The following is a 21,685-nucleotide window of genomic DNA, read 5'->3' on the forward strand; positions in this document are numbered from 1 at the left end:
CTCAACTTGCGGTGTTCCCCCCCCCCTATTTCAGAAAACGAGTGCTGCCAAATGTCCGGGTTTCCCCAGATGTATACGGGATTCGGACGTTGCAAATGGCGCCCAGGGGGAATTATTGCAAATGGGGGGGGGGGGGAGTCTGGGGAAACCCAGACGTATGGCAACACATTTCAGAACAGAAGGTTTTTCTTCTAAACTCTTGGAAAAACATGAAAAATTTAGGAGATTTTGCAGGAAAAGCTCCTAAAAACAACACCACTCAACAATTTTGGTGTCCATATTTTCACTTTTTAAAAATATGGCAACCCTAAGAAAACGTAAGATCTATTCTTTTTTAAACTGAGCTTGACATTTCATTAATCTTATCCAGGATTTCTTACCTTGATCAGATTAGCTATAATAGTGACTCCTGCATTCAGTTTCCCTTCTGTGGTTTCATTAAAATCTGTCCAGTGGCTTTGACTTTTCCTATTGTCCTCTCTTCAAACTCTTTCAGTTCGTTTGCCAATAATGATTTAAACTCATCAGTTATGCAACTTGAGGCCTGTTCTTCCTCCTTTTTACCTTCCTTTCTACATACCTTTCTATCCTTCATACCTATTAAAATAATTTGCATTTTCCCCATTCTCGTTTCCATCTACATACAACACACTCTATTAACTAGTTACAGTATAGGTAGGTAGCCGTGTTGGTCTGATGTAGTCGAAACAAAATAAAAAAAATCCTTCCAGCAGCACCTTAGAGACCAACTAAGTTTGTCATTGGTATGAGCTTTCATGTGCATGCACACATTCTGAAGAAGTGTGCATGCACACGAAAGCTCATACCAATGACAAACTTAGTTGGTTTCTAAGGTGCTGCTGGAAGGAATTTTTTTATTTTGTTTCAACACTATATTAAGTTTTCATGATGTATAATTGTTATTGCATAATAACTCAGGTTGTGATTATACCCCTTCCCATGTGCAAGAAGACTGAAAAATAGCAGTTAGCCAGCTCCAGGGAACACTTTGAGCAGCTGCTTACTGCTTGCCAGCTATTCCTCTTTCTCAGGGGCAGGAGGTGAGTCTGAAAACAGCCCACAGGCTGTAGAGCACAGGCACTTGTGCAAAAAAAAAACAAAAAAAAAACACCCCAAACCCCCACAAAAGCAAGACATGGGAGGGGCATAGCTTTTATTTAAAAATATTTTATATGCCACTAACTTGTATAGAAAATGTCAAAGTGGTATAGAGCGCATATAAAAATTGCAGCTGACATAAGAAAGCAAGAAAGGTCAGTAAGGAGTTGGCCAGTCACATAAAATTTGTCCTGTTGAAAAGGCCTGTTGATGCAAGGCGGTCTTGCAAAGGATGCTTAAGAATAAGGGACAAGCTGTAGAGGAGATTCATTTGCACACACTAGCAAATTGAGGTGTGTGAGATCATGTAATACTATAACAATTTTGATAAGCTATGTTGCGCCTAGCTGCTATAAATTCGTTGTCGTTCTCATGATGCTCTGTGTGCTTTTGTCTTATGGAATGCAGAGTATATTTTTGTATACTCTGTTGGTAGCCACCCAGAGTGGCTGGGGCAACCCAGTCAGATGGGCGGGGTGCAAATAATAAAATTATTGTTGTTGTTGTCAGTAATATCGCATTTGGTGCTCTCGTGCAACATAGCTGTTTTGTAAAAAAAAAAGTATTTTTTTAAATTTTAAAAAAAGACCGGGATTCAGTTTGTAATTTAATGACACTCCCTTAGCATTAAGGACCTGGCAATTTGAGGGCTTGCTCTGAGTTCCATCACCTGGGCCAGTTTTTCCCAAATGTACAACAATCCCATTTGCCTTTTGAGAGTTTCGTCGTTATCCACGAACCCCTTCTTGGGTGAAGTTGACCTTCGTTTTCATACCTATCTTTTTCGATGAAAACTAATTATTATCCAAACAGGAAAGCGGGATATGAAATATTAAATAAATCTTAATAGTCGTATGTCATATATATTTTAACATGCCGCTGATGCGACGGTGTGCATGAGCCATAGCTGTCAAGTTCTCCCTTTTTTTTTAAAAGGGAAATTCCCTTATTATGCCGAATAGGATTCCTCGCGAGAAAAGGGAAAACTTGACAGCTATGGCATGAGCGCTTATGCACACACAAATGGCTTTTTAAAAGGTATTAGGCATGGAAGAAGAGGAAGAAGAAGAAGAGGAGGAGGAGCTGTAGCCTATAATACAGAAATGCATTGATCTGTCCACTTTTGCTTTTGGCCCTGCCCACCGCTGCTATGCGGCCCCCCGAAGATTGACCTTGGATGAAAGCAGCCCTCGGGCTGGAATAGACGCTAAATCTTCTCCCCTGATCCCCAAGGACTCCCCCCGATCCTCCTCCTCCCACGTCGCCCCACCCTCTTCCCAATGCGCCCGCGGACTACATTTCCCAGCGCCCTTTGCAGCCCGGTCTGCCCTCGCCCTCCTGGCGTGGCGCTCAGCTGAGAGTCCCCGGCAGGAAGTTCCGCGGCTCCTTCGCTGGACGCTTCCCCGAGATGCCTTTGCTGGTCAATGGGGAGCGGGTCCGCTTGTCCCAGCCCACGAGGGAGCTGATCTACACCTTCCCGGAGCTGGAGGTGAGCTGCGAGCTGATTATAGGAATGATTCATTAAGAGAAGAGAGAAGAAAGGGGGGAGGGCAAGGGCTGAGGGTGCGAGTTGGCGGGGGCGTGCTTAGATGCAGGTGTTTAAAATAAAATGAAATGTCTTTCGTTTGCTCTGCTCTGGTGGTGCCCTTCTGAGGCTGCATCTCTGTGCACCGCTCACCTTGGAAAGTAACGCCATTGAACTCTATGGGAGTTTTATTTTTATATTAGAAACAACGCCAGTGCAATCATGTGCATGCTTACTCTGAAGTAAGCCCCATCGAGTTCAATGGGAATGACTCTCAGGTAAGTGTGTGTGCACTTGTGCTTGTAAGTGGCCTATTGGCGATTACGGGATTATGGGAATTGTAGTTCAGCAGCGTCTGGAAAGCTTATTTTTTTTATATACCCACCCCTGGTGTAGAAAAGGATCACAGGCTTAAAGGTAAAGGGACCCCTGACCATTAGGTCCAGTTGCGGACGACTCTGGGGTTGCGGCGCTCATCTCGCTTTACTGGCCGAGGGAGCCGGTGTGCAGCTTCCAGGTCATGTGTCCAGCATGACAAAGCCGCTTCTGGCGAACCAGAGCAGCGCATGGAAACGCTGTTTATCTTCCTGCCAGAGCGGTACCTATTTATCTACTTGCACTTGACGTACTTTCGAACTGCTAGGTTGGCAGGAGCTGGGACCGAACAACGGGAGCTCACCCCATTGCGGGGATTCGAACCGCCCGACCTTCTGATCGGCAAGCCCCTAGGCTCGGTGGTTTAACCCACAGCGCCACCCCATCCCCAAAGCCTTACTTTTGAGCAAATATGCACAGGGAGACAGGTGTTTGGAACGCAGTGCCAGGGAGCATGGAATTCTCCCAAAAGGTGGTGTCTTCTAGCTTAAATACAGAGCCAGTGCGGTGCCGTGGCTAGAGGGCTAGGCTCTGGGAGAACAGGGTTCAGTTCCCCACTCAGCCACGAAGCTCGCTAGGCGTCCTTACCTCCCAGGTACAGGTAGGTAGTAGAAGCAAAATAAAAAAATTCCTTCAGTAGCACCTTAAAGACCAACTAAGTTTATATTTTGGTATGAGCTTTCGTGTGCATGCACACTTCTTCAGATACCACTTCTTCTTACCTCCCAGGGTTGTTGTGGGGATTAAACAATGAGGGGAAGAGCCATGTATGTTCCATGGAGAAAAAGTTGTTGTTGTTGTTTAGTCGTTTAGTCGTGTCCGACTCTTCGTGACCCCATGGACCATAGCACGCCAGGCACTCCTGTCTTGCACTGCCTCCCGTAGTTTGGTCAAACTCATGTTCGTAGCTTCGAGAACACTGTCCAACCATCTTGTCCTCTGTCGTCCCCTTCTCCTAGTGCCCTCAATCTTTCCCAACATCAGGGTCTTTTCCAAGGATTCTTCTCTTCTCATGAGGTGGCCAAAGTATTGGAGCCTCAGCTTCACGATCTGTCCTTCCAGGGAGCACTCAGGGCTGATTTCCTTAAGAATGGATAGGTTTGATCTTCTAGCAGTCCATGGGACTCTCAAGAGTCTCCTCCAGCACCATAATTCAAAAGCATCAATTCTTCGGTGATCAGCCTTCTTTATGGTCCAGCTCTCACTTCCATACATCACTACTGGGAAAACCATAGCTTTAACTATACGGACCTTTGTCGGCAAGGTGATGTCTCTGCTTTTTAAGATGCTGTCTAGGTTTGTCATTGCTTTTCTCCCAAGAAGCAGGCGTCTTTTAATTTCGTGACTGCTGTCACCATCTGCAGTGATCAAGGAGCCCAAGAAAGTAAAATCTCTCACTGCCTCCATTTCTTCCCCTTCTATTTGCCAGGAGGTGATGGGACCAGTGGCCATGATCTTGGTTTTTTTGATGTTGAGCTTCAGACCATATTTTGCGCTCTCCTCTTTCACCCTCATTAAAAGGTTCTTTAATTCCTCCTCACTTTCTGCCATCAAGGTTGTGTCATCTGCATATCTGAGGTTGTTGATATTTCTTCCGGAAATCTTAATTCCTGCTTGGGATTCATCTAGTCCAGCCTTTCGCATGATGAATTCTGCATATAAGTTAAATAAGCAGGGAGACAATATACAACCTTGTCGTACTCCTTTCCCAATTTTGAACCAATCAGTTGTTCCATATCCAGTTCTAACTGTAGCTTCTTGTCCCACATAGAGATTTCTCAGGAGACAGATGAGGTGATCAGGCACTCCCATTTCTTTAAGAACTTGCCATAGTTTGCTGTGGTCGACACAGTCAAAGGCTTTTGCATAGTCAATGAAGCAGAAGTAGACGTTTTTCTGGAACTCTCTAGCTTTCTCCATAATCCAGCGCATGTTTGCTATTTGGTCTCTGGTTCCTCTGCCCTTTCGAAATCCAGCTTGCACTTCTGGGAGTTCTCGGTCCACATACTGCCTAAGCCTGCCTTGTAGAATTTTAAGCATAACCTTGCTAGCGTGTGAAATGAGCACAATTGTGCGGTAGTTGGAGCATTCTTTGGCACTGCCCTTCTTTGGAATTGGGATGTAGACTGATCTTCTCCAATCCTCTGGCCATTGCTGAGTTTTCCAAACTTGCTGGCATATTGGGTGTAGCACCTTAACAGCATCATCTTTTAAAATTTTAAATAGTTCAGCTGGAATATCATCACTTCCACTGGCTTTGTTATTAGCAGTGCTTTCTAAGGCCCATTTGACTTCACTCTCCAAGATGTCTGGCTCAAGGTCAGCAACCACACTACCTGGGGTGTACGAGACCTCCATATCTTTCTGGTATAATTCCTCTGTGTATTCTTGCCACCTCTTCTTGATGTCTTCTGCTTCTGTTAGGTCCTTACCACTTTTGTCCTTGATTATGGTAATCTTTGTACGAAATGTTCCTTTCATATCTCCAATTTTCTTGAACAGATCTCTGGTTTTCCCCATTCTATTGTTTTCCTCTATTTCTTTGCATTGCTCATTTAAGAAGACCCTCTTATCTCTCCTTGCTGTTTTTTGGAAATCTGCATTCAGTTTCCTGTATCTTTCCCTATCTCCCTTGCATTTTGCTTGCCTCCTCTCCTCCGCTATTCGTAAGGCCTCATTGGACAGCCATTTTGCCTTCTTGCATTTCCTTTTCCTTGGGATGGTTTTCGTTGCTGCCTCCTGTATAATGTTACGAGCCTCCATCCATAGTTCTTCAGGCACTCTGTCCACCAAATCTAAATCCTTAAACCTGTTCCTCACTTCCACTGTGTATTCATAAGGGATTTGATTCAGATTGTATCTTACTGGCCCAGTGGTTTTTCCTACTTTCTTCAGTTTAAGCTGGAATTTTGCTATAAGAAGCTGATGATCTGAGTTACAGTCAGCTCCAGGTCTTGTTTTTGCTGACTGTATAGAGCTTCTCCATCTTTGGCTGCAGAGAATATAATCAATCTGATTTCGATGCTGCCCATTTGGTGATATCCATGTGTAGAGTCGTCTCTTGTGTTGTTGGAAGAGAGTGTTTGTGATGACCAGCTTGTTCTCTTGACAGAACTCTATTAGCCTTTGCCCTGCTTCATTTTGAACTCCAAGGCCAAACTTGCCAGTTGTTCCTTTTATCTCTTGATTCCCTACTTTAGCATTCCAATCCCCTGTAATGAGAAGAACATCCTTCTTTGGTGTCATTTCTAGAAGGTGTTGTAGGTCTTCATAGAATTGGTCAATTTCACTTTCTTCAGCACCGGTAGTTGGTGCATAAACTTGGATTACTGTGATGTTAAAAGGTCTGCCTTGGATTCGTATCGAGATCATTCTGTCATTTTTGAGATTGCATCCCATTACAGCTTTTGCCACTCTTTTGTTGACTATGAGGGCCACTCCATTTCTTCTACAGGATTCTTGCCCACAGTAGTAGATATGATAGTCACCCGAACTGAATTCACCCATTCCCTTCCATTTTAGTTCACTGATGCCCAGGATGTCGATATTTATTCTTGTCATCTCATTTTTGACCACATCCAGCTTACCTCTATTCATGGTTCTTACATTCCAGGTTCCTATGCAATATTTTTCTTTACAGCATCGGACTTTCCTTTCGCTTCCAGGCATATCCGCAACTGAGCGTCCTTTCGGCTTTGGCCCAGCCGCTTCATCAGCTCTGAATCTACTTGTACTTGTCCTCCGCTCTTCCTCAGTAGCATGTTGGACGCCTTCCGACCTGAGGGGCTCATCTTCCAGCGTCATAACTTTTATATGCCTGTTGTCTTTGTCCATGGAGTTTTCTTGGCAGGGATACTGGAGTGGCTTGCCAGTTCCTTCTCCAGGTGGATCACGTTTAGTCAAAACTCTCCACTATGACCTGTCCATCTTGGGTGGCCCTGCATGGCATAGCTCATAGCTTCTCTGAATTATTCAAGCCCCTTCGCCACGACAAGGCATTGATCCATGAAGGGGAAAAAGTTAGGTTATAAATAAAATCAGTCAAACATGCTGTGCGTTTAAGTGGCCATTGTTTTGGTGTTAATGGTGTTAATGACTTGAGAGTTTGTGACTTTTAATTTATTCTTAATGCCCTGGTGTAAGGTAACTCTCAACTTCTATTTTGCATGGGCTGCTTTCAGGCTTTTCTCCATAGGCCTGCCCTTTAAAAAAATGCAACCAAATTTCCCCACACTTGCTCTTTTTGCAGATGTTCTTCTCATGCCCTTCTTGTGTCTTCCTCAAACCTTCGCTGATTTTTCCCCCTGCTCCCTGAAATACTTGAGAAACAGGTTTTTTTTTCCTATGTACATAACGGTGACCGCCCACCTTTTGGCGGCAAGTTTGGAATTTTGGAATGTCTTTTATATCTTGCTTATTTCACTTTTATATTCCTCCAAAAGCGCGCAAGATGGCGTTCATGGTTTTATCCTCACAGCAGCCATGTGAGGTAGGTTAGACGTGAGATGCAGTGACTGGCCCCAGGTCACCTAGAGAGCTCCATGGCTGAGTGGGGATTCGAACATTGGTACCCCAGTTTTCAGTCCGATGTTCCAACCACAAAATGGTTACTGTATGTGTGCGTTTGTGAGAGAGGAGAGAGATCACAAAATGGCTGCCACATCTAAAAGAGCAGAAAAAAGAGGGCCGCAATATGGTGTGGGCTTGTTTTCCCCGCCAGTGGGGGAGAATGCACCCACGTCAGCCAACCTCTTACAGAGAACTTTTTGTACCTCTGCTCCATTTGGAATGGAAGAGGATGTCCATTGTTGGTCCAGTTCATGATTGGGAAGGTTCCCAATGTGGGAGAGGCCAAGCCAGTGCAAACACAAACTGGGCAGGAAGAAGACCAAAGGTCTCTTGTGAACTGTGGATTTTTTTTTGAGGGGATATTGACTGAGATCTTTCTTGGCCACCATAAGACATACTGGTGGCAACATTGGCAGCATGTTCGTGACCCCTGTTTTGGATTTTATTGCAAGCAACCACTCCACGGAGGAAAATTCAGCCCATGCCTGGTTGTCACCATCTTGGCCCGTAGGATGAAGCGCCTGGCTTTTGACATGTCCTCACAAAATGGCCCAATATTGGTACATCACCATGGGCTGAACTCTTGTCACACCCTGGTGTGTTTATGGGAATAAATCCTCTATGCACTTCCAAGTGATTTGTAATTTGGCCTGGAAGGTTTGCTTTGACAACTGGATAGCTCCATTGGTTAGAGCATGGTGCTGATAACTCCCAAGGCTGCAGGTTCGATCCCCGTAAGTGACAGCTGCATATTCCTGCATTGCAGGGGGTAGGGCCAGATGTTCCTCAGGGCCCCTTCCAACTCTTAAGGAAAGCTCTTGGGGTATTTTTGTTTTCTGAATTTATTTATTTATTTATTTGTAGACCACCTCGTCCCAAAATAATGCTTCTGAGTGGTTTGCAAAATATATATAAAAAAGCAGTCAACACAAAGATTTAACTACGAACCCCCGTAATTGCAGCACACAGTCAAACGTTCCCATTCAAATACAGTAAAATAGTTTAGGAGTCTGGTTGGGAGACCAGAGGCATTTGCCTGGATATGCAGGTGCATATCTTCAGAATTGAGGGCTTCTGATCTCGGAACGGTTGTGCTAGCTGGGAACCTAAATACGACTTTGTTCCCCCATTTTCTACAGGAACAAGCCAAAGTCTTAAGAGGTCAGCCGGCTCAATCGGTGGGCCCCAAAGGACTTCTCTACGTCCAACAGAGAGAATTTGCAGCCACCACTCCTAAGGATGGTAGGTTGGCGCTAAGGAAGTTCCATCCAAAAGTTAAGAAATAGTTGCCATGTCCTCACTTTTCCTTCTCCTTCTTTTTCCTCAGCTTCTGTCTCTATTCTCGGATCGGATGATGCAACTACCTGCCACTTAGTGGTCCTCAGACACACAGGTATGTCATTGGGCTCTGGGCACCTTGCTGCTTTTGAACTATGCCCCTGGATTCCGATGCCCCTAATTTATAGGGTTTTTCTGCAAGTATAACAGATTTTGGCTGATGACATCCAAGTATCTGGGAAGAAAAGAAGCCTTTTAAGAGTTGAGGGACATCCTTACCAAAGTATAAACTCTGGGTGTGGCTCAGGGAGGGCTTTGAGTTCCAGATAAAGCTTGGAGTGCTGCATATTTTTTATTTAAACAATTTATATACTGATGAACTACAACAGTCTCTTGTATGAAGGTGCAGTGCAAATAAACAAAACTTGGTTAAAACAAAAAAGAAATCAGATTTCAGTTAAAATGCTTGCTGGAAGTTCAGTAGGGAGGGGGGTCCGACCTTCACTGGAAGGGAGTTCACAATATTAAATGCACAGCTCCCAGTGGATACATCTGAGGCACAGATCCAAGTCACGATGGGCTTCTGACAGTGATCCCCAAAAAACCTCAGTGACTGGGCAGAGAAAATAATAATAATAATAATAATAATAATAATAATAATAATAGTAATTAATAATAATAATTTATTATTTATACCCCGCCCATCTGGCCGGGTTTCCCAGCCACTCTGGGCGGCTTCCAACAATATTAAAATACAAAATCCATCAAACATTAAAAGCTTCCCTAAACAGGGATGCCTTAAGATGCCTTCTAAAGGTCTGGTAATTGTTGTTCTCTTTGACCTCTGGTGGGAGGGCATTCCACAGGGTGGGTGCCACTACCGAGAAGGCCCTCTGCCTGGTTCCCCATAACTTAGCTTCTCGTAGCGAGGGAACCGCCAGAAGGTATACTGGACCGAGGCCGTTTAGGGCTTTAAAGGTCAGCACCAACACTTTGAATTGTGCTCGGAAACGTACTGGGAGCCAATGTAGGTCTTTCAGGACCGGTGTTATGTGGTCTCAGGGGCAGCTCCCAGATGTAAGGGTTTAGGTGGTCCTTGAGATATCCTGGCTCCAAATTGTTAAGGACCTTGTAAAGTAATACAATACAGTGGTACCTCGGTTTAAGTACACAATTGGTTCCAAAAGTCTGTACTTAACCTGAAGCGAACTTTCCCATTGAAAGTAATGGAAAGTGGATTAATCCATTCCAGACAGGTCCGCGGAGTACTTAAACTGAAAGTACTCAAACTGAGGCATACTTAAACCGAGGTATGACTGTACAAGGACGTGGGTGGCGCTGTGGTCTAAACCACTGAGCCACTTGGGCTTGCTGATCGGAAGGTCGGCGATTCGAATCCCCATGACGGGGTGAACTCCTGTTTCTCTGTCCCAGCTCCTGCCAACCTAGCAGTTTGAAAGCACACCAGTGCAAGTAGATAAATAGGTACCACTGTAGCGGGAAGGTAAACGACGTTTCTATGCGCTCTGGTTTCCGTCAGAGTGTTCCGTTGCGCCAGAAGTGGTTTAGTCATGCTGGCCACATGACCCGGAAAGCTGTCTGTGGACAAACGCTGACTCCCTTGCCCTGAAAGTGAGATGAGCGCTGCAACACCATAGTCACCTTTGACTGGACATAACCGCCCAGGGGTCCTTTACCTTTTTACCTTTTAAAGTAATACAGGTACATTGAACCTGATAGCATACGGGCAGCAATTGCAGACTGTAGTTGCCATTGCCTGGAACATGCAAGCCATCCATATTGTATTTTTGTTTCCCTCAGGCAGCGGGGCTATCTGTTTGACTCACTGCGATGGATCGGATACGGAGACAGAAGTTTTGTTAATTACAAATGCAGTGAAAGTGCTTTCTCCTAACATGGAATGTGGAAGGTCAGCTTTTCTCTTTAACTGTTGGTGACTGCCAAGCAAATTGCAAAAAGGGCAGATGATCAACTGTTATTTAATGAATATGGAAATTTTATTTATATTTGATATCCCCACCTTCTCCAAGGAGCTAAAGGTGGCATATATGAGTCTCCCCCACTTCCTCATTTAATCCCCACAACAACCCTGTGAGGTAGGTTAGGCTGAGAGGCAGTGACTGGCGCAAGGTCACCCACTGAACATCGTGGCCGAGTGAGGATTTGAACCCTGGTCTAGCCACTCTAACCACTATGCCTCCAAACCTTTTTGACAATGTTTAAGGAAATTTGAGATGAAATAAACTGTGATAAGTTTGTTACTACTCAAGAATAAGCGGGTGGGGTGGGACAGAACCCTGTAATAATTTATTTTACATTCTCTATTATATCAATTCGCCAAAATCAAGATAGAGTAAAAACAAATTAATGAATAATCTAAATTTTAGTGGATTCCACTCAACTAAGGCTTTAGTTGATTAATCTACCGGTGATAACAGGTTATATCTCCAGCTTCCGTCCCTGTTGTTAGGTTGGAAGTACACCTGATTGGAGGATTCAGCGATGACAGGCACTTATCCCAGCGACTTACCAATCAGCTCCTGAGTAAGTTTGCATTCCCACCCCCTACTCCCTCTGTCAAGGTTTAGTATTCCGACTGGATGCAGGTAAAGCTTGCAGAGCTGATGAGAGGTTTGCGCTGTTGGGGATAGCTCAAGGGCTCACACCAAATCCTGCATGTGGGTCCTCCATGGGGAGGGACAAAGAGGAATGAATGGCACTTAAGCCCTGCCCACTGGGGATGCTGCTCAGCCTCTGCTGTGCCACAGAGACTTGATTCAGACGTTGCATCAAGCGGTGGAAGGACGTTTAACTGTGGCCTGGCGTGATGGCTGAGCTGGCAAACCATGGTTTTTGATCCGCTGGCAAACTAGAATCTAACAGCACAGTTTCCAGCGGGTTTGCAAACTATGGTTTGCCCCCCCCTTTTTTGCTACAGAGGTTTGGCATGATGCCCGAGTGGACAGCCTAGAGCAGCCATGGGCTCCCAGGTGATCTTGAACTACAACTCCCATCATCCCTGACCACTGGCCATGCTAGCAAACCAACAACATCTGGGGATTCAAGGTTGAGAAGGTCTGCCCTAGAGTTATGAGCCTTATGAGAGTTACAAGCCCTCTTGATAGGGCTCTGAGGCCACACCAATTCCCATTTCAATCAAGGTTTAAGCCCTGATTGCACCAATTCCCAGAGTTTCCTTGTAAGAGGGATTGATTGTTAAGCGACTCTGGGAATTGTAGCTATGTGAGGGAATAGGGGGTCTCCTAACAATTCTCGGCACCCTTAACAAGCTATAGTTCCCAGCATCCTTTGGGGAAACCATGACTGCTTAAAGTAGAATGAATTGGTTATTAGCATGGCTTGGAGTCAACCAGCTCCCACTCAGGATAACCGCTGAAATAAATAGGCCAGCACCTGTCATTTCCATTAATTTCAGTGGGTCTACTTTGAGTGGGACTAATGTAGGATTTTTATCCAATGTTGCCTTTTTTCTTTTTTAAAAAAGAACTCTTTCTATGTAGCCTGGAAGTATCTCCTTCTGTTCCGCAGGTCTCACACTTTCCCCTCTTGTTATTCCTAGGAGCGTTTGACCGCTTGCAGGATAATGTCCATTTAGTGACCTTCTGTGCGACAGGTATGTAACTGTTTCAAATGGGTAGCCTTCCTCTGCTCCCCATCTTCTCAGCTGCCTGGCCTAAGGTGTTCTTGCCACATCCGCACCGTTCATTTAAAGCACCACTTTTAAACAGCTGTGTCTTGTGCCCCCAAAGAAACCTGGGAATTGTAGTTTGTTAAGGGTGCTGAGAGTTGTTAGGAGACCCCTATTCCCTCACAGAGCTACAGCTCCCAGAGTTCCCTGGGAAGAGCAATCAATTGATTTTTTGATTGATTGAAAAACCACTCTGGCAATTGCAGCTCCGTGAGAGAATAAGGGTTTCCTAACAACTCTCGGCACCCTTAGCAAACTTCCGTTCCCAGGATCCTTTGGGAAAAGCTGTTCCTGCTAAAAGCAGTATCATGCTTTAAATGTATGGTATGCAAGTGGCAACTATAGTCATCCATGTTGATGTCAGATCCCAGTCCCTGTTCTGGAGAAGGATTTCCGCATTGTATTTTTGCGTTTCTTTGACTTTCAGGTCGCCTTGCGGGGAGACTATCCTTAAAAGTAGCATCTCCCAACCCCAGACTGATGTCACAAATTTGAATGAATATTTTATGAGTCCTATACAGTGGTACCTCAGTTTAAGTACACAATTGGTTCCAGACGTCTGTACTTAACCTGAAGTGTACTTAACCTGAAGCGAACTTTCCCATTGAAAGTAATGGAAAGTGGATTAATCCATTCCAGACGGGTCCGCAGAATACTCAACCTGAAGCGTACTTAACCCGAAGTATGAGTGTAATTAGTTCTGGAAGTCTGTACTTAACCTGAAGCGTACTTAACCTGAAGCGAACTTTCCCATTGAAAGTAATGGAAAATGGATTAATCCGTTCCAGACGGGTCTGCGGAGTACTTAAACTGAAAGTACTCAAACCGAAGCGTACTTAAACCGAGGTATGACTGTATTTGTGTATACCTGGCAGGGACTTTTATCTCTGTTTCTTCCCAAGCTCCATGTTGGAAGAAGAAGAGGTTTTATTGTTATCTCTCTCCTTTCCTCTCTCCTTCTCTCTTTTAAATAACAGAATTAAATGACCGGCAAGAGAAAGGGAAACATTTGCCATTCATTTATGGAATTGGTGAGTAACGTTCACAATTGGTGTCAATTTATCAAGCTGACTAAAAATGATGCAGATGGTTTAATGAGAGGTTCAAGCACTCTGCCTTTTGAAATCGCCAGGGTTTGGTTTTGTTTTTTTGCTAAAGGAGAAGATCCTATTCTGGTAGGTATATTGTCTGCTTTCACCAGATCAGATATTAAAACATTTCCTGGACTTTGTTCTAATTTTAGGCCCAGTTCAGATAATAATAATAATAATAATAATAATAATAATAATAATAATAATAAATAATTAATTATACCCCGCCCATCTGGCTGGGTTTCTCCAGCCACTCTGGGTGGCTTCCAACAAAAAATAAAATAAAATAATCGATTAAACATTAAAAGCCTCCCTAAACAGGACTGCCTTCAGATGTCCTCTAAAAGTCTGGTAGTTATTTTTCTTTTTGACATCTGGTGGGAGGGCGTTCCACAGGGTGGGTGCCACTACCGAGAAGTTCCTCTGCCTGGTTCCCTGTAACTTTGAAGGTGACCCGGAAACTACAATTAATTCAGAATGCGGCAGCTAGACTGGTGACTGGGAGCAGCCGCTGAGACCACATAACACCGGTCTTGAAAGACCTGCATTGGCTCCCAGTACGTTTCCGAGCACAATTCAAAGTGTTGGTGCTGACCTTTAAAGCCCTAAACGGCCTCGGCCCAGTATACCTGAAGGAGCGTCTCCACCTCCATCACTTTGCCCGGACACTGAGGTCCAGTGCCGAGGGCCTTCTGGTGGTTCCCTCGCTGTGAGAAGCCAAGTTATAGGGAACCAGGCAGAGGGCCTTCTCGGTAGTGGCACCCGCCCTGTGGAACGCCCTCCCACCAGATGTCAAAAAGAAAAATAACTACCAGACTTTTAGAGGACATCTGAAGGCAGCCCTGTTTAGGGAAGCTTTTAATCTTTAAGAAATTAGTGTATTCTAATATTTCTGTTGAAAGCCGCCCAGAGTGGCTGGGGAAACCCAGCCAGATGGGCGGGGTATAAATAATTAATTATTATAATTATTATAATTATAATTATATCCATAGGGCCAAACAGTCCATCCAAGTAGAATTGGAACCACCACAATGCAGTGCCTCCCATCCCTAACTTGGACAACCGCTCCAGAATGATTTCATGGTCGATGGTATTGAAAGCTGCTGAGAGGTTGAGGAGAATTAACAGGGACACATTTCCCCTATCTGTCTCCTGGCAGATATCATCATACAGGCTGACCGAAGCTGTATGTCCAAACAGGGCAAACTTTGATTGAAATGGATCTGGAAGGGAAAGTTCCTCTCAAAGTAAACCCATTGACATTAAGAGACATAAGCTGCTTGTGTCCATTACTTTTAGTGGAACTACTCTGAGTATGACTGCAATGGGATACAGAATCATGAGAGTTCACATGTATCTAAAATACCTAGTTGAACCCACAACTGATGCACGAGATCAATGGTTTTGCGTCCCTGCCAAGCAACCTCTATTGAAAACTCTAACCAAGGAGCACCCACCACTTTCCAAGGCCGCCTGTTCCACGGCTTCCATTAGGAAGCTGATGCTAATGTTTAATCTGGATCTTATTTCATGTGATTTTTAACTTGTGGGCTTTAGTTCCATCCTAAGAGTTTGCAGCAACAGGGGGCAAATTTGCCCCTGCCCTCTGTGCGACAGCCTTTCCATGTGATCCGACGTTGCTTTTCCAGCTGCGAATGTTAAAACGGGAGAGATTTTCCACGCAACGTTTCCAGACAAGGGGCCCGATGTGGATCTGCGGTCTGCCAGTATCTTAACGGGAGCCAAGGTAAGAAGACGCGTGCTTCAGTTTTCAGGAGATTAGAAAATGTAATTGCTGGTGGGACGTAACTTCTTGCGGCATTTGCCTGCCTTGCGTCACAGGCGTTTCTAAAGCTGGCGCTCAGTTTGCAGTGTGGACTGTAGGAGTTTTAAATCAGAATCCCAAACACTATTATTTTTAGCATCGGCAAACACAGGAATTGTGTTTGTGTGTGCGCGTACGTGTGTGCAAAGCCTCCAGATAAATACATACATGACTCTCCCACTGCCTTTTCATTTTGGGGGGGTTAACACGCTGTTCGGAAATTGCTGTTTTGTAGATGGTTAACGTTTACGACTCGAGAAAGGAACAACTGTGTATCGGCCCTTACTTTTGGATGCCTTTCCCCCATGTGGATTTCTGGCTAGCCCAGGATGATCAGCACATCTTGCAGGTAACTGGTCCTCATGAACAAGATGGTGGCGGGGTCCCAATGAAATGCCCAGAGAAACTTGGGGTCTTTCCTCCTGGGAAAGATGGCGAATGGCTTTATGTGAGGTTGTCCCCCCCCCCTTCCAAAAACAGAAAGAAACAAACAAAATACTGGATTTGTTAGTCACTTGTTACCCAAAGCTCTCCCAAGTGAGCTAGGCACATTAAAAAATATTTATATTAATACATTGTAACATAAAAACAAAACAACAGCTGCAGGAAGCCCTGACAGCGCAGCAAAAACAAAAGAACAAAAGAAAGATTGTTTTCTGCTGCTCCAGAGAAGCGGACACGGAGCAATGGATTCAAACTTCAAGAAAGAAGATTCCACCTAAACATTAGGAAGAACTTCCTGACAGTAAGAGCTGTTCGGCAGTGGAATTTGCTACCAAGGAGTGTGGTGGAGTCTCCTTCTTTGGAGGCCTTTAAGCAGAGGCTTGACAGGCATATGTCAAGAATGCTTTGATGGTGTTTCCTGCTTGGCGGGGGGTTGGACTGGATGGCCCTTGTGGTCTCTTCCAACTCTATGATTCTATGATTCTATGAACATGATCTCAGTCTAGAACAGGGGTAGGCAACCTAAGGCCTGTGGGCCGGATGCGGCCCAATTGCCTTCTCATTCCGGCCCACGGACGGTTTGGGAATCAGCGTGTTTTTACGTGAGTAGAATGTGTCCTTTTATTTAAAATGCACCTCTGGGTTATTTGTGGGGCATAGGAATTCGTTCATTTCCCTCCCCAAAATATAGTCTGGCCCACCACATGGTCTGAGAGACGGTGGACCGGCCCACGGCTGAAAAAGGTTGTTGACCCCTGGTCTAGAAAGAGGCCTGAGGGGAAAGGCAGGGCCAGAAAGTTGTTGGCAAAGGTGCCAGGCGGACCTTGCTGGGGACAACATTCCTCAGGTGGGGAGCCACGACTGAAAAGGCCCTCTCTTGTCACTATTCTGAAGAGCAGAGATATGGGGAAAGGCCTCAGAAGTTCTGGGTAAGTTTATATCCGGAGAGGTGTTTCAGAATATATTGGGGTATAAGCTGTAAGCTTTATAGGTGAAAACCTATAGGAATTTAATAAAAAATAAAAATAAAACCACTACTTTGAATTGGGCTCAGAAGCATACAGCCACCGTAGTTGTAACAAAATGGGTGTTGCATGATCTGTTTGCCTCAAGCCTGTCAAAAGCCAGGGAGCTGACTTTCTGTTCTTGGTGAAGCTTCTGAACCATTTTCAAAGGCATCCCCATTTAAAGCACTTTACCCTAACAATGCAACAATCCTGTGTTAGGCTAAGTGTGTGTAATTGGTCCAAGGTCACTTTGTGAGCTTCATAACCAAATGGGGAATTTGTACCTAGGTCACTCCAGCCCTAGTCTGACAGTCTAACCCAGGCATCCCCAAACCTTGGCCCTCCAGATGTTTTGGACTACCAATTCCCATCATCCCTGACCACTGGTCCTGTTAGCTAGAGATCATGGGAGTTGTAGGCCAAAACATCTGGAGGGCCGCGGTTTGGGGATGCCTGTTCTAACCCATGGATAGGGATCTCCAGGTCTTTCTGATGCTTTCTGGTGGTGGTGGGGATAGGTAGAAGTAGCGATGCTGTATTTTAACTCTGCGGTTTATTTTCCAGAATCTCTCGACGTCGCCTCTGGCTGAACCGCCTCACTTTGTTTCCCACATTAGAGCGACTCTGATGTACTTAAAAGAGCATCCCTTTCCAGATAAGACACTGTTTCCTAGCAGAAAACCTTGGCTGTACAGGAAAAACGAGAGTGGCCTATGGGAGAAGGTCTCTTCCGACCAGGTGTGACTTTTGAAAGAGTCCAAGTGAGACTCTGAAGATGTGTATTGTGCCAAAGGAGGAACAGCCATTCCGGATGGCAGAGACTGAACGTGACTTCAATGAATAGCTTTTTTTCTTTTTGCTAAAATGAAACAAGACTGTGGAAGCCGACCCTGTTTACACAGCGGCATATCCTGAAAAAGTTCTCAAAGACTCAAACAATAACAAAGATACGTAAGGTTTCTATATTTTTACTGGATGAGATTCTATCTGTGTGGGAATCAAGGTATAAAGCAGGCCTCCCTGTAATGCCACTGAGGAGGGTGCAATATCCTTCAGATATGCACATCCTTCCCAAGTTCCGGGGTGCTGTTTGGATTTGTGGGAGCTCTGAGCTAAGAGTCCTCTGTCATTCTCCTCTTTCCCCGAGCCACGAATGGCAGGCTTGCAGTGCTGTGTATAGCATTGTAATTCTGGGTCCAGCCCTCATTTTTTAAGTGCCCCCCACTGTAAGGTTGGTCTGGGGCATTGCCAAAAATTAAAAGGCCAGCTCGAGCCAGTTGCCCAGTGCTGCTTTCCCCCCTTAATAGCTTTATTTGAAACAGGTGGGTTTTCGGCTAGTATACAACATCTCTGGATTATTTGTGGCAATCTGGGGAGCAGTTTGCCTGCATGCAAGGAACTCACTGCACAGCTATCTGCAGAAGGAACTGGAGCCCAAAGCAAAATTATGGCCTTAAGGGGAAAGATCTCAAATCGATGCTCAGAAAAGCAATCTGCACTTATCTAAGGGAAGTAAATTGTACACAAGAGAAAGGTAACATGCTTTTGCCAATACAGTGATTGACAGGTGACTTTACAGGGATGTGTAACTTTTGTCCCTGCAGACTTCAACTCCCATCAACCCCAACCAGCATGGCCAATGGTCAGGGATGATGGGAGTTGCCAATTCCATGGATATGAATGGGAAACCCTTTTCAGGGTAGCAGGAAGATAGACATGCGCCTGAACATGAAAGTTTATTTTCCTCTCGAACTGCTTACATGTGAAAACTTAGACACAAACCCAGATACTAACAAGTTGAAGAACCTTTATTGAAGCATTTGGGAAGTATCTAAATTAGGTCTGTATCCCAGCAAAACTGCTGGCTTAACAATATAAAAACATTAAAATTTGTATTAACGATTATAACTTCAACCAATTTCTCCTCAGTGAACCCCAAGTTAATATTCATTTTACCAAATAAAATGCCAAGGAAGACGAGAATTTGTACTTTAAAAACAAAACAAAACACCCCAGTTCTTATTTAAACAAAGCTAACCTATTAAGGTTGTCTCTTTTTTTAAGGATTCCCAGTTCCTTAAAGAACGAATCAACAGTACACTTAACAGTAGTCCTCATTACACACCAAGGCGATACCCAATGCATTTTGCTCATCAAAATCCACTAGCAAAGAAAAGACTTTGAAGGATATTACAAGCCTGTTGTCAAAGAAATTTGCTTCCTTGGGCCAAGGACCAAACCAGATATTGCAACGACCATCACTTGAACTTCTCCCGATTCCCTCACACCATCTACCTTCTCCACGCCTGGCACACATAACTGACTGCTAATGCAACTTGGACCACAAGTTACTATCTTGTGGGAAATTAGGTGCATTTTGCCTTCAGTCTGACCTTCGGCTTTTATGTATTTTCACTATGTGTTTGGTTACTTGAGTTTCAAAGCAGTTCCACTCTAGGTTCAGACAAGCAACTTCTTCCACTATGACGTGGTGGGACTCCTCTTGTGTTGAATGTTCATTTTCTGTGCCTGTGTGTAGCCACTGCTTTATTTTGGAAGGCAAAATATAATCAGTGTAATATTCCCTTGCAAACTGCCATTCAGTATCCGTGCGAGTATAGGATTAACACCGCCGGGTTGCGTAGAATTAGGCGGTAGTTCGTTACCAGTCATTTCAAGGAGAAGCTATTAACTCCAGGAAAGGTCCTTTAGGAAAAAGGGGATCGATCCCCCTTAAAAAACAAAAACTATGGATTTTGAAGTAATTGATCAAAGACTGGCCTGGGGATTGATCACATCAACTCTCTCCTAGGATTTCTTACCCTATGAAAAGATGCAAGGTCAATAGGAACAGAATTAAAGCAATCACTAAAGTGAATGCATTATAACAGGGGGATGAAACAGGCCTCTGAATACAGTATTTTCTCTTTGATTAAAGAAAAAAGTTAGCTCATTTCTTTAAATAGTGCAGCAGTGTAAATAACCTAACAATTTCTCTGGGTATTTACAATATCTAGCAAATGTAAACTACAAATCAGAACAATCCAGGATAGCAGTACAGGAAACATCACAGATATGCAACATTGTCAGCTCAAAAGTGTTTCACGAACACCTTTTGAAAGGTGTCAAAGAGATCAGGGGGTGACTTTCTGTTGCTCTAAACAAAGCTTGGGTTTGTCTCCTAACTGGGCCTGAAGCAGGAAAGTGTGGGATATCTGTTCCCAGCAGCCATGGTGAGGAATACTCCTACAAGAGGAATGTTGGCCTCAGTTGGACTGCGAAACTTTTGCCCAAAGTGGTGCTCAATCACTTACATATGTACACATGAAGCAAACTTTCAGATTTTTTTTAAAGGCTATTCATAAAACCAAGGGAACCGTATGGAGGGGTGCCTATAGATTTACCTCTAAAAATAGGTATTTGAAAATAAGGTAGTGAGCAGTTGGTAGATTTATTAAACAGTTAGAACCTTTTCTTTTTTACAAAAACACATAGCACCAAGTGCAATTGATCATTCCAACCTGAAGGGAAGTGTCTGGGTAGAGCATCTTGAAAATTACAGCAGCAAATCATTCTTTAAGATGCCAGCTGGAGACAAGCTGTATCCTGCATTTGCAAACTTCAGTGGCGAACAAACTGCTGTTTACCACCTGGGCAATGTGAACGTAAGCCGGACCGAAAGCAATAATGACAAAGTGTACAGGAAAAACCAGGGTGATGTCCCCCGCAGAGAAGGTGAAAGAGGGTGGGGCGGGGAGAAAAGACTTCTTCCACTAAACTTTGTGCAAAAATCTCCAGTCGATCACAAGTTTAACAGTAGTCGTTACTGTACTAACTGTGGCACTGTTCACATTTTAAATGCATCATTAGGCTGCCCCTGCTAGAGAGGGAGTGCATTTTTTTGTACAAAGTCTTAAAATGCACAGCGTCTAGATTTTATCTTAGACTCTCTTGTTCCTCGGATGTAGTGCAGTCATTTGCCAGGACCTTCGCCTTGTCACCCCGGGAATCTTCAGCGCTTTCCGGGTTTGGAAGCTTGTTCTCGTCTGGCTGTTTTGAATCACCTTGCCCAGCAGGGGGAGCTGCAGCAGGTCTCTGCTCTGCTCTCTCCAGATCATCAATGTGACTCACCGAGCTGGTCTCACTGAACCCATCCGAGTTCCTCAAGGACCTTCTAAACAGCTTTTGTCCTGGGGCAAAATATACACACTTGATTTAGCGCTACGCAGTGACGGCAAGGTCTGAAATGCTGCCTGCTTGTTTCCACAGTTGGGAATTTATGGATGGAAAACCAAGCTAGCTCATAAGGTTGATTGGGCACCAGTGGTAGACATTTATTTATATATTTCATTAAAAAATTATGCTGTTTGTTTAAAAAAAAATCCACAAAGCGGTTTACAAAGAGCAAAACAATAAAATTATCGGTAAAAACAACTATGAAAAACACTCAGCAAAAAGTACAATAAAATCCGCAGCAAACTAAAAACAGATTAAAACACATCGACAAGGTGCCTGCCTGGTGTCAATAGGCAGGGAGTTCCAAAGCTTAGGTGCTGCTCCACCATAAAAGATTGATTCCTTACAAATATGTAAGTATTACGTGGCACCTGTCACAGTGCCAGCTGCACAGATCAAAGTGATCAAGTGGGCATATATGAGGTAAGGTGATCTTGTAGATAGATATGCCCTGGGCATATTTGTGATTCTGGGCATGTACAGCAA

The 21,685-nt window shown here is 44.4% G+C and overlaps 2 protein-coding genes across 5 annotated transcripts in view; one reads left to right on the top strand and one right to left on the bottom strand.

Annotated features, from left to right (window-relative positions):
• Window positions 1-1,784: 1,784 nt before the first annotated feature.
• On the top strand, window positions 1,785-18,871 carry NTAN1 (N-terminal asparagine amidase). 2 transcript variants are annotated; one of them, XM_088656559.1, is made up of 11 exons: window positions 2,459-2,608; window positions 2,848-2,922; window positions 8,728-8,830; window positions 8,916-8,981; window positions 10,688-10,796; window positions 11,358-11,431; window positions 12,468-12,521; window positions 13,574-13,627; window positions 15,337-15,434; window positions 15,748-15,861; window positions 17,528-18,871. In XM_088656559.1, the coding sequence occupies exons 1-11, from the start codon at window positions 2,528-2,530 to the stop codon at window positions 17,705-17,707; spliced, it is 1,008 nt and encodes a 335-aa protein (XP_088512685.1). In that variant the 5' UTR covers window positions 2,459-2,527; the 3' UTR covers window positions 17,708-18,871. The 2 variants fall into 2 exon arrangements, with proteins under 2 accessions (XP_034986729.1, XP_088512685.1); XM_035130838.3 differs by lacking the exon at window positions 2,848-2,922 and having other exon boundaries at window positions 1,785-2,608.
• The window catches only part of PDXDC1 (pyridoxal dependent decarboxylase domain containing 1), a 37,049-nt gene continuing 34,117 nt past the window's right edge, over window positions 18,754-21,685 (bottom strand). For all 3 annotated transcript variants that reach the window (XM_035130836.3, XM_035130837.3, XM_060282756.2), the window contains exon 23: window positions 18,754-21,153. In XM_035130836.3, coding sequence (XP_034986727.2) covers window positions 20,900-21,153 — 254 coding nt within the window. In that variant the 3' untranslated portion in view covers window positions 18,754-20,899. The remainder of the gene's footprint in view (window positions 21,154-21,685) is intronic.

The sequence above is a fragment of the Zootoca vivipara genome, chromosome 13, assembly GCF_965207765.1.
Source record: "Zootoca vivipara chromosome 13, rZooViv2.hap1.1, whole genome shotgun sequence".
In the NCBI taxonomy this organism is placed as follows: Eukaryota; Metazoa; Chordata; class Lepidosauria; order Squamata; family Lacertidae; genus Zootoca; species Zootoca vivipara.

Bases quoted from the DNA above. Each gene is read 5' to 3' on its own strand.
- NTAN1 (XM_088656559.1), top strand. From the start codon at position 2,528: ATGCCTTTGCTGGTCAATGGGGAGCGGGTCCGCTTGTCCCAGCCCACG. The intron at 8,982-10,687 runs GTATGTCATTGG...TGTTTCCCTCAG, and splicing joins AGTGGTCCTCAGACACACAG to GCAGCGGGGCTATCTGTTTG. The intron at 15,435-15,747 runs GTAAGAAGACGC...GCTGTTTTGTAG, and splicing joins GTATCTTAACGGGAGCCAAG to ATGGTTAACGTTTACGACTC.